Source organism: Nothobranchius furzeri, chromosome 18 (genome assembly GCF_043380555.1).
Source record: "Nothobranchius furzeri strain GRZ-AD chromosome 18, NfurGRZ-RIMD1, whole genome shotgun sequence".
Taxonomy (NCBI): domain Eukaryota; kingdom Metazoa; phylum Chordata; class Actinopteri; order Cyprinodontiformes; family Nothobranchiidae; genus Nothobranchius; species Nothobranchius furzeri.
In genome coordinates this window covers 27,051,269-27,063,761 of record NC_091758.1, presented here as the reverse complement: position 1 = coordinate 27,063,761, position 12,493 = coordinate 27,051,269, and the positions used below count along the sequence as shown (strand labels likewise).

General features: G+C 42.7%; 2 protein-coding genes across 3 annotated transcripts; one reads left to right on the top strand and one right to left on the bottom strand.

The window, feature by feature from the left end:
* The first annotated feature begins 91 nt into the window (after window positions 1-91).
* wdr20a (WD repeat domain 20a) lies at window positions 92-5,304 on the top strand. The gene is made up of 4 exons (XM_015969840.3): window positions 92-404; window positions 2,124-2,306; window positions 2,441-3,781; window positions 5,038-5,304. The coding sequence occupies exons 1-4, from the start codon at window positions 141-143 to the stop codon at window positions 5,089-5,091; spliced, it is 1,842 nt and encodes a 613-aa protein (XP_015825326.1). The 5' UTR covers window positions 92-140; the 3' UTR covers window positions 5,092-5,304.
* A 1,768-nt stretch (window positions 5,305-7,072) lies between these two features.
* On the bottom strand, window positions 7,073-12,441 carry LOC107392195 (MAPK/MAK/MRK overlapping kinase). Of its 2 annotated transcripts, none has more exons than XM_015969841.3 (11): window positions 12,145-12,441; window positions 10,694-10,808; window positions 10,341-10,430; window positions 10,194-10,264; window positions 9,996-10,123; window positions 9,733-9,911; window positions 9,276-9,377; window positions 9,026-9,199; window positions 8,790-8,949; window positions 8,532-8,723; window positions 7,073-7,337 (listed from the first exon to the last, which is right to left on the bottom strand). In XM_015969841.3, the coding sequence occupies exons 1-11, from the start codon at window positions 12,308-12,310 to the stop codon at window positions 7,260-7,262; spliced, it is 1,455 nt and encodes a 484-aa protein (XP_015825327.1). In that variant the 5' UTR covers window positions 12,311-12,441; the 3' UTR covers window positions 7,073-7,259. The 2 variants fall into 2 exon arrangements, with proteins under 2 accessions (XP_015825327.1, XP_015825328.1); XM_015969842.3 differs by lacking the exon at window positions 12,145-12,441 and adding an exon at window positions 11,773-11,929.
* Window positions 12,442-12,493: the final 52 nt, after the last annotated feature.

The following is a 12,493-nucleotide window of genomic DNA, read 5'->3' as shown; positions in this document are numbered from 1 at the left end:
GCCACAAGTAATATTTATTTAGAGATCTTCTCCTCCCCAGTTCCTCTGTGAACCGCTGGGGGGAACGGGAGAGTCAGCTCCCAGCGTCGCTCACCCTGCTCCCATCCGTGCGTAAGATCCGGCCTGGGGGAAAGGGATGAATGTTAATTTCAAAGATGGCGGCGGAGGGAGGAGGGAAGGAGATGAACGAAATTAAAACTCAGTTCACCACTCGAGAAGGTGTCTACAAACTCCTCACTCACTCCGAATACAGCCGTCCTAACAGGGTGCCTTTCAATTCGCAAGGCTCCAACCCCGTTAAGGTCTCCTTCGTGAACGTCAACGACCAGTCGGGTAACGGCGACAGGATCTGTTTCAATGTGGGCCGTGAGCTCTACTTCTACATCTACAAAGGCGTTAGAAAGGTATCGTGCTAAGTCGGCTAATGTCAACAGCCATGGAAGACACTGCTGGTTGTGGTGCATTATCGTTGTCTCAGCTGTCGTTGGAGTTTTGGGCTGTCAGTGTGCTATTTCAGAACTATGACAGGCGCTTGACTTTGAAATTAGCTGGCAGCTTGCTAGTTAGCTCGAAGCAGTTAGGTAGCTAGGCTACTCGCTAGCTAGCCAGCACCACTGGCTGACATTAAGAAGCTGAGGCCAGGACCTAAAATCTGATATTTTGTTTTAGTTGGACTTGAATTTGCATGAAGGCCTCAGGGGTACATTCACAATTTGTATTGTCTCAACTTGTCAGCGTTGAAACTGTTGCGGATCCGGTTTGTGATGAAACTGTCGACTTGTTAGCTGACAGGTGCCTGACAGTGATTTAAAATCAGTGTATAGCCAACTATTAAACTATAAAGTTGGTTGTTATCAATGCTATCCCACATTTTTGGGTTGTATTGTACACATTTCATGCCTGTCATTCAGCATCATAGCATTTACTTATTGGAAGTGTTGTTTATAGCCTGCCTGATCAAAACTTAGCATATACTCTGAACCAAAAATTGAAAATTTTCTTGCTTCACAGACAAAACTACACTGTACATTTATATAGGCGTCCTATCTGTATAGGATATATATTATAATAACATTTAGCCTTCCATTAAATGTAAACACTTATTTTTTTTTTTCAAAGTAGAAATCACTTAAATTGAAAATGCAATCAAATCCTTTTATGCAATGACAGCAGGATCGTAGTTCAGATTGAATTAGACTGACTCACCATCTTTTAGACTGGTAATCAAAACACTTATGTGTGTGAGAGCTCTACCACTTCACGCTGCAATTTCATATCATGTGCTGCTTTTCAGCCCTTCATGAGTCATTTAGTTCTCCCAGCAGTGCTTGGTGATGGAGAACTCTGAGAAATGCATGACATTTTTCTGTTCACGCTGAAAATAGAGAATGAGTAAACGTCATAGGATGGCTGGTATTTAGATTTCAAGACACAGTAATTGTTGTGTTCAGAAGTAATGATGGAAATGATTCAGAAGCAGCATTTTTCTTCTTTTAAAGTAGTTTTAGTCAGAGAGCTCTTGCGTTCATTTATTTGGTAGGGACTGTGCACACTAATTAACAGCTATTGAAGATTCAATATATGTAAATATGCCAAATGCTACAGTCCCTAGGCAGGTCACATTAAAATATAAACTTAAATTTTGTGTCTTGTTTAATAACACATTGATATATTTTCAGACTTGATATACTGTTCAGTCTTACTCCATTACATTTACAAACTAGTAAAATATAAGTGCTATGTGTGAAATATCTTGATGAGGGTGAGACAAAAACCTTCAATGTCAAGGCTAACATTAGTGAGTCATCATTTTACCCCTAAATGTGTTTTCCATACCCCCCTGCAGTGGTAATTGTAAATCATTACCAATCAGACTGTTGTTACATTCTTTTTGGCTTATTCAGAGTATTTCTGTGCATTTTAGTTACTCTGAGAGTCAGATTTCACCCTGATGCCTTTAAAATTTTAGCTGTATCACCAGTTCTTGATGTTGATTTTTGTAGAAGATCACATTTTCTTCATCATTCTATTTGAAATGAAACGTAAAGAGTGCAGTAGCTCAAAGTCAGATTGTTAAAGGTGTCTGTACTTGCTTTATGCTCTCTCTCGCTCCCTTCCTCCAGGCTGCTGACTTGAGCAAGCCCATAGACAAGCGTATTTATAAGGGGACGCAGCCCACGTGTCATGACTTCAACCACCTCACAGCGACAGCAGAGAGCGTGTCCCTGCTGGTGGGCTTCTCAGCAGGACAGGTCCAGCTCATTGACCCCATCAAAAAGGAGACGAGTAAACTCTTCAATGAGGAGGTATGCCTCTGAAGGATAGACGGCACATTGTAATTCTGCAACGTTTGCCACACGTGTCTAGATTTTTAATATCGTAACAAACTATGCATTGGAAAGTGACTCAGATATTTTAATATTCTTTTTTCCCCCTCCAGAGACTAATAGACAAGTCCCGAGTAACTTGTGTGAAATGGGTACCTGGCTCCGAGAGCCTGTTCCTGGTCTCTCATGCCAGTGGGAATATGTACCTGTACAACGTGGAGCATACCTGTGGCACCACAGCACCTCACTACCAGCTGCTCAAACAGGGAGAGAACTACTCCGTACACACGTGCAAGAGCAAATCCACGCGGAACCCCCTCTTGAAATGGACAGTGGGGGAAGGGGCTCTAAATGAGTTTGCCTTTTCTCCAGACGGCAAGTTCCTTGCTTGCGTTAGCCAAGACGGCTTTCTACGGGTGTTCAACTTTGACGCTGTGGAGCTTCACGGCACGATGAAGAGCTATTTTGGTGGCTTGTTGTGCGTGTGCTGGAGCCCCGATGGGAAGTACATAGTTGCAGGTGGAGAAGACGATCTAGTGACTGTGTGGTCGTTTTTAGACTGCAGGGTCATTGCCCGAGGTCATGGCCATAAGTCATGGGTAAGTGTGGTGGCGTTTGATCATTACACCACTAGCGTGGAGGAAAGTGACCCGATGGAGTTCAGCGGCAGTGACGAGGACTTCCAGGATCAGGTGATCCACTTTGGGAGAGACAGAGCCAACAGTACCCAATCTCGACTTTCCAAGCGCAACTCTACAGACAGCCGGCCTGTAAGTGTAACGTACCGGTTTGGCTCAGTGGGCCAGGACACTCAGCTATGCCTGTGGGACCTCACCGAGGACATTCTTTTCCCCCATCTTCCTCTTTCAAGGACACGGACACACACTAATGTGATGAATGCTACTAGCCCTCCTGCGGGCGCTACAATCATCACCAACACCTCTAGTAACACTACAAATGGAAACAACAGTGGTTCCAATACACCCGGCGTGAACTCCCTCTCTTCCACGTTGCCACGCTCAAACAGCTTGCCCCATTCAGCTGGCACCGCTACAGCTAACAGCACCAACAAGGCGGGCAGCGGGGGCAGTGCAGTCAGCGGCGGGATCATGGACAGTGCCATTGCTACCGGCGTGAGTAAATTTGCCACGCTCTCGCTGCACGATCGGAAGGAACGCCACCACGAAAAGGACCACAAACGCAACCACAGCATGGGTCACATCAGCAGCAAGAGCAGCGACAAGCTCAACCTCCTGACAAAAACCAAAACGGACCCCGCCAAGACGCTCGGCACGCTGCTGTGCCCCCGCATGGAGGACGTGCCGCTTCTCGAGCCTCTCATCTGTAAAAAAATAGCACACGAGAGACTGACTGTACTCATATTTTTAGAGGACTGTTTAGTGACTGCATGTCAGGAGGGATTTATTTGCACATGGGCGAGGCCAGGCAAAGTGGTAAGTTCTTTTTAACAGGAAATGGTGGGAAGGTTGCAGTGATCAGATTGTCTGTCACTCTTTAGCAAGATCTATATTCTAAAGATAACAACAAACTTGTGACTTTTGGAACAGCTTTTTATAGTCGAGTTGTCATTTTGTAGGCAGGCAGGTAAACTGAAACTGTCTGTGTTTACGTTATTTTTTTCTTTTATAAAACGTATGCTCTTTTTTGGCTACGTAACAAATTCTGGTGAGATTTCTGTGTGGACTTGTGATGTGAAGGTGAACTTAGGTCCTTAATGAAAGCTGTTTGGTTCCTAAATCATCTAACAGTGCCTAGCTAACAAAGCAAACCGCCTCTACCGACCTTCAGGTTGGGTTCTGGTACTGTAGCTTCTTTCATTTTGGATCTGCTTTCTGTTTGGGAAATATCTCAGTTTTAAGCTAAGACATGGATAAATAGAAACTACTGTCAAACTCTGGATCTTTTTTTATTTTATTTATTTTTTTTACTTTTTTCCTGTGTGACCTCTTCCCCATGACCACTGATCATCAGCCTCTTGTTCTGTTCTCCAGTGAAGCTTCCTCTCTGATTAATGCCTGCTGTTCAAGTTCTTGACTGTACTCCACTTAAGACCGCTAAAAGACATCATCACATTGTTTATTAACTAGCAGGAACAGATGCTGCTCACCTGTGAAATCAATAGCTGTAGTCTTTGTGTTAAAAAAGAGCCGAAATCCAAAATATAGACATATATTCTGTTTAGAGGACTAACTGGATGCTAATCACTAACTAATCGCTTGCTGCAGCCAACAACTTTGACATAAATCACAAACCGAGTGAACTAAAAAGTATAAAACTAAGCCTAGATCCATTTGATAATTAGATTTGCTAACATGCCGTGGGACCATCTCAACCCTACTCACATTTCAGCTTTTATGCAAACGACCCAGGGTTTTGCCTGAAGATTCCCTGCAGCTCTTTGCATGCTTAAACTCCCTTTTCCCTCTATACACTCACCCAGTTTTTCACAGAATACACCACCTTATGAAATTTAAACCACTTTAAAAATGTAGAACGGGTACATTTACTAGGAGAAGTGATGGAGGTTCGCTGCTAATGAAGATGGACTCCATTAGAGGCACGGCGCTGCTTCCACGCGGTTTCCAGGATTTGGAAAGCCGAGCCACGTTTCACTAAGCTATTTGTTGTTTGATTCTGCTACAGTATGTGGACTTTCCCAATGCAAATCTCCTTGTTTTCCTTTTTCTAGGGTTTACTGTCATCCCAAAACCAAGCCAGCTCTCCCAGTGGGACAGTAGTATAGCCACAATATTTCTGCTGCTAAAGAACCCTGCAACCCCAGAGTCCGATGCTGCGCTTCACCCTGCAAGCATTGCAAGTTTTTCTTTTCTTTTTATATCCTTCCCTCCCAGTTTTGTTAATGGCTTCTCTGTTTTTGTTCATCACTCCCTTGACTTAGAGAAGGAATGAAACCAGGGGGGTAGGAACGGGGAAATGGAGTTGGATTATCGACTATTGTGCTATTTTCTGGAGTTTTAACACATTTTAGGTCTTTTAAAATGTTTGTTTTGTGTCCGATCTCGCCAGACTGTTATCTGTGTTAAACGCAGACCAAATGAGAGGTGCCATGTTCCATACACCCCATTTAAGGCTACAGACTGTGAATTTTGGAAGAACTTATGAGTTGCTTGAGCATTAGAAAGTCTCATCCATCCATATTCACCCTGTGTCTGTTTACTCCTGACTAGAATCTCCCCATTGATGACTTTGCACTGATTTTGTTGTTTTTCTAGAACTGCTCTAATGAACAGAAAGAGGGCTGAGGACTGCCTTGCTGCACTCGGCTTAACATCCTCAGTCTTGAAATCTGAATCCATAAAGCAGGATGCTGCGGTCGGTGTCTTTTTAAAGAGAAAAATAAACGGTTTGCACTTAAATTTATTAGAAAATAAAGGCTTTACATTTTTGGGTGTGCTAAAACTCATAAATGGCTAATACGGTAGTTGAAGAAAAGAATAAAAAGTTATGAAAACCTTTATCTACTGAGCATTTATTTAAATATGATTTCAGATTTAAATCTGCTCTGTATCATAATGTGTATACTGTAATTAATTGATTTGAAGGGGGCATAAGCGAACTACCATTACTTCAGTGGAAGTTTTGTCATTGATAGTTATATTTCTAAAGCCTAAAGTATACATATTAATAATATTAAAATACTCTTGAATACACGGTTTGCTGTTTGTTTTTGTTCTGCACCCACACAACACAACAGGACTGACTCAGACTCAAGGGTCAGTTTCAAAATAAAAGCTTGTTTAGATCTTTTGAACATGTAGGTTGTTCAATGTAAATGTTTCTGTTGGACACAAAAAGCTGTTTACAGTTAGAGCACTGTCTGTGTTTTATGCTCTTATTTACTGTCGTATATAACAGCCTGACTTGTGTAGCTTTCCACTGACAAAAGCAGAGGGAGTCAGTTTTTAATACGTTTTTGTTTTGATTTTATTTTTTCTCAGTTAAGTCACAGAACATCCATACTGGCAAAATCTAAACACGACATGTGAATAGCTCACGTAACACGTGTAAAACCGTTAGATCCTCCTGAATTGGTTACAAAATCATCCTGTGCTCTCTGAACTCCAGCCGCGTTACGACACGTGTCCAGATCTTACCAGTCTTGTGATGACAGCTGTGTTTCCACTTCTGACCCTTGTACGGAGGACTAAAGATCATAAAATCAGCTTCATTCACACGTGTCATAAAGAGAACTATTCACTTCTTATGACACCATCAATGTTGACCTTAAACCATTTTCAATATTTAACAGATTATTCAAAACAAGAATTTCTTCGTATGTATGTGTGTGTGTGTGTCTTAAGTTTGTCGTAAGGAAAGGAAAACAAAACCACTTCCTGGTTGAAGGTTATCCACGATTGTTATATTTTCTCTTTGTCTCTAGATTTTGTTGGATTATTTCTTCTTTTCTTTAGCAACCTGACGAGAAGGAAGGTTTTATTTATGTTCCGTTACAATTTCGCTCAGTAGACAAAAGTGTATAAACTGGTCCAGAAAAGCCACAAATTTACAGACAGGCTGTCACATTCAATGTATTGTTGTGTGTGTGACCGCGTCTGGGCGTGGTGAAGATTAGCATCGGTTCATTCTTTGTAAAATGAGACGATCTGAACGGTGTCGGGTGACTGCAGGTGGAAAAGAGGGGTATTTGTTCTTGGACGAGTGAAAAAGCTTATTGCTCAGCTGTGAACGAGTAGAACACCATAAAACTTTAGTGGACAGGTTGCATTCTGTTTGGTGTTGGTTGTAACAGGTTTTATGGTCTTCAATGCAAAACGATGAGGATGTTTGTGAGGTTTTACACCAATTACATCACGCCTGTCCTTTCTACACATCTGCTTTTCAGGTCCGTCCAGTTTGAGCAGAAAAGTTTTAATCTGATGTGTTTGGCTCTCAGGTGCCCCCGTGCTTCCGATCCAGAGGTGGTATGTAGCGGGATTTAAAAGCTGTGCAGCGCGACTCTCCCTGAGTCTGTGAAGAGATGAAATATGCAGTTAATTTTAGTTCTTTAATGATCAATCAAAAAAAAGTCAAACTGCCAACAAAATAACAACTTTAAAACTTTGGAAATAAACTTAAAACTGGAAATGTTGTAATTTATTTTCTAAACCAGAAATTTGTTTTGTGCATCTCCATTTTATTTTTTTATTTATTTTTTTGCTGTCAAAACTATTTTAGTTTGATACAAGGACTAGATTTTTAAGGGGAGCCTCGCGGGCCACGAAGGACCTCGCCTTGCTAGTCAAGAGTCATGAAGGTGACACCAGTCACTGAGCGCTCATCCACAGTTGCTGTGGCAGGCCAAGGGAGAAGATGTAACCAGGCGATGATGGCAGAGGAGTTAAATGCCCACCCTGTCATCTGAAGGTTGTCAGTTTGAGTCCCACTCACTCTTTTGGAGTTGTGGGTTTGGAATGGTGTGTGAGGTGCCTTTGGGCAAGACACCTCACACTGGTAGTGGTAGTGGTTGGAGGCACCGGTTACGGCAGCTGTGGCTACATTGTAGCTCATCACCACCAGGGTGTGAATGTGTGTGTGTCAGTGAATGACTGGTAGTGTTGTAAAGCACCTTGGGGGGTTATAGAACCCTGGAAGCTGCTAACTCAATTACAGGTTTTTTACTAACCATACACTGGAAATGTATGAGCTAGTGGGGCAGCAGTAGCTCAACTGGTTGAGCGGGTTGTTCAGTAATCGGAAGGCTGCAGGTTCGATCCTGGCTCCTGACAGAGAATTCTGCTGTTGTGTCCTTGGGCAAGACACTTAACCCAACTTGCCTGCTGGTGGTGGTCGGAGGGACCGGTGGCGCGTGTGCTCGGCAGCCTCGCCTCTGTCAGTGCGCCAGGGCAGCTGTGGCTACATCGTAGCTCATCCCCACCAGTGTATGAATGTGTGTGTGAATGGATGAATGATACACTGTAGTGTAAAGCGCTTTGGAGTCCTTACTCTGAAAGGCGCTATACAAGTGCGGGTCATTTATCATTTATTCTTACAAAGTTCCAACACATTCACTGTTTTTGAAATGTTGTGATGATAAAAATGTTCAAATGTTCACAAATTTTTTTCTCATGTTGAAAACAAAGTCTTTGATTAAACAAACAAAAAAAAAGTCCATAAAATACAGTTTGAATGAAAAGTATAGGTATTGTTCCCCGTTATGATTACCTTTGTGGACTGTGGCTGGCTTTTTGGTGTGATGGCTGGCAGCGTTCCTCCGTGAGTGAAGGGAAAATCCGACAGAGCAGAACCTGGAAAGGAGGCGCGTTGTCCCAACACGGCCATGTTGATCTGGGGCAGCTCTAGTGGACGAGGCCCGTTTCGTCTGTTAAGGGAATCCGCTACATGTTTGGAGTTGTGCTGAAAAGACAAAACTGATTAAATGCATCTGCAGCATCTCGTCTTCTGTCTCCTAGCGACACTCACACTCATTAAAGGTGTCTGTCTGATGTGCCTTCCCCTCAGGTGTTTAACGAATCTGCTCGGCCGATAGATTTGTGTCAAGGGGGCTTGAATCACAGGACCCCCAACTCCATCAAAGGGCTCTAGGAGTCTGTGAAGAGGCTCGGCTTTTTTCTCTGCCATTCTGAAAAGAGAAAGGGTTGGTCATGAAGATGACGCATATTTAAATTTAAAAGTGGTTTGACAGTTGAGGGCTTCACCTGATTTCCCTAAAGTACGTGTGCCTCAGTGCTGTTTCTGCGGCGATGCGCTCATCGGGGTCATAGGCAAGCGTCTGATACAGCAGCGACAGAGCCGGAGCTGGGCAGTTTGGGAGTAACCAGGAGATGCCGGTGCCTTTCTTCGGGGGGAAGTTAAAATGCATGGCTCTAGACCTGCCAGACATGGAAACACCAAAACATTCACATTTTGAAATAATTGGCGCGCATCGGTTTGAGGAGAAGCACTTACTGCTTGAACTTTTTTAGAACACTTTGATCCGGTGTCCCCAACACTTGGTGGATCTTGGCAACCTGGTCCAACTCGTTTGTTCCAGGGAAGAGAGGATTCAAGCTGAAACGCCAGCAGCCACAGCAGAACTACTTACACAGTTTCAGGAACATACTTGTTTACATCCTAGAGAATGCAAAGGCCAGCGACAAGTCCATGTACGAAAATATTGATTCACTGAAATGCCGCCATAACCCATCGGTTACAGGGCGAACTAACCTCCGAGCCTATGTTGCCACACTGGGTGTGTTGGAAGCATCTGGCCAGAGTTTCCCAATTAAATTCAGTCTTAAATATAGCAAATATCTAGTTTTTAGTATCACAACATATTGTATTGTGATATATATCATAATGCCAGATTCTTGCCAATATGCCTTAATAAATTCTGACTTTGATCAGAACCAAAAGTTAAACCCACCTCATGATTTCAAAAAAGACACAACCGGCGCTCCAGATGTCCATCTTCAGGCTGTAGTATCCGTCTGTGAGGAGGCACTCCGGGGCTCTGTACCATCGTGTGGAAATGTACTCTGTGTGTGGTGGCTTGGAGTACACGCTGCGACAGGAGCCAAAATCACCCAGCTTCAGAATGTTGTGCTGTAACATCAGAAAGGTTCGTGTTGAGCATTTGAACGTCCTCACACGGCTCAGAAAGCAGAGTTCAGCACTGATCTGTCTCACTTTTATGAGAATGTTTTCAGGTTTCACGTCTCTGTGGAAGATCCCACAGCTGTGCATGTGTTCCAGCGCTTTTAACAGTTGGTACATGTAGTTTTTGACTGTCTGGTCATGCAGGGGTGTTTGTCTTCCTGCAAACATCATTACATGCTGTTTTTAACCCAAAACATAAACAACATCTTCAAGTTTCACTTTTCTCACCTTGAATGTGCTCATAGATGTTCATCTCCATCAGCTCGCATATTAAAGACACTGTTCCGCTTTCTTTGTCACTGAAACATTGTTGGGTTATTAAAATACAAACAAGTTTAAGATGTCAGAATGCATGAGAAACAATGCAGTGCTCACAAAATCAGGTCATGGAGTTGGATGATGTTTGCATGAGGACTCAGTCGTCTCATCGCCTGGACCTCACGCAGGTTGTTGGCCTGTTCCAGACTAGAAGAACAAAATGGGATTGTGCTTAGTCATATTTGCTTCACACAAGTTACAGCAGAATGAGAAAACTGAAAGGTGTGCTATTCCACAATAAATGGTTGCAAAGTTTTAACACACATTGTTAACAACAAAAGACAAACTTTTAGTTCATCAGACAAATTGTAACAAAGCAAGTTTTACATTTAATATACTTCAAGTCAATATATGACAGAGAATTATTGGAAATGAATAGGAAATGGCACCACAATGTGGGACAAACATACCTGTTAATTCTCTGTTTCATAGTTTTGCATGCATAAAACTTCCCATCCTTCAGGCTCTGGGTCTTCAGCACCTCTGAAAACGTACCCTCTCCAATTTTCTTAATTACTTTGTAACCTGCAACAACAAAAACACAATGGAATAATTAATGATAATTGCATCAGCAGCTGGGGCTGCGCGGTGGCGCAGTGGTTAGAGCTGTTGCCTTGCAGCAAGAAGGTTCCTGGGTTCACTTCCCGGCCTGGGATCCTTCTGCATGGAGTTTGCACGTTCTCCCTGTGCATGCGTGGGTTCTCTCCTGGTACTCTGGCTTCCTCCCACAGTCCAAAAACATGACTGTTAGGTTGATTGGTCTGTCTAAGTTGTCCCTAGGTGTGAATGTGTGTGTGCATGATTGTTTGTCCTGTGTGTCTCTGTGTTGCCCTGTGATGGACTGGCAACCTGTCCAGGGTGTACCCCACCTGATTGCCCATTGACCGCTGGAGATAGGCACCAGACCCCCCCCCCCCCCCCGCGGACAAGCGGGTTCAGAAGATGGATGGATGGATGCATCAGCAGCTCACAACACATTCATTAAATGTAATCAATAATAATAATAAATAAATATGTGAGAAACGTTTTTGCTTCAGAAACTGCAAACTCCTATCTGGACATTAGGATTTTGTTTTGTTTTTAAATAAAGATTTGGGGTCATTTTAAAATTTCTAAACAGCTATCAAAAATAATAATAAAAAACTCCTATTTTTGTTCTAGCTACTAGATGTTTGGTTTGAACGTCTAATACTTCTTTATTTTTTTAAGTTACTTTTCTGATTTTACCTGTCAGATTTTATTTTAATGTTTTCATTTTACAGGAAAGACAGATTAGGTAAATTGTGTATCTAATTTATCTTACTTTCAGCAATTTCACCACAAGCAAAGGTAATTTTTTTTAACAATGATTCCAGTGATATTTTCATCTATTTTATTGTGTAGGTGTGTGTATGGTTGTTCCTCTGATGAGCCCCAGAGGTTAAAACAATAGCTGCTAGCAAGCACACATGTAGAGAAACCCTCTATAAAACCTTTTTTCCTCACTTACTTTTCATTCTTTTAGGATTTTGCCGCCGCATTTTGGTTGATTATCACGACCAAAGGTATCTTTGTGGTACATGCTAATTATAAGCTAGAAAATGAAACATTTCCACGCAACGAGGGCACAGAAGTCCCTCTTGTTGGTGCTAGCCTAGCCCCAGCTGACCGTCGCCTTGGTAACGGTGCACGCCTTCGCCCTCCACTCTGACCTGAGGAGGAACTCAGACTGAACCAACCTCAGCCTGGCCCTTCGATTAAAAAAATATCAGAATATAAACATATAATAAGCCCCAATTTTTTGACAACGACCAGTCAAGCCGATTTATTCAACAATCAGGCCCCGAAAAAAAGACAAAAAAAAAAAAAACTCCATCCTTACCTTTTTTCCAGAGGTGCGCCGTTTTCTCTTTTGGCTGCGGGTTTTTGTTCTGCATTCCCGCAGCATTTCCCCTATTATTCCAGTCTGTGCTAGAGCTCGTTTTGCTTGCATTTCTTAAGCTTGCTCTATTCTTAACGTCAATAAGCCAGTTTGAGTAGTGCAGCATTGGTGCACATTAATTGTGAAAGAGCTGACCATGCGTTTAATGGCTTAAAAAAGGCAATTCTCGCAGGAGAGAAACAGCAGATTCTCTACATTCATAATATTACGGTTCCGTTACCAGACACAAGAGCATCTCAAAGCGGCTGCCAGTCTATGCAAAAGGCGTGGACCTTCTCTATTTTGACCC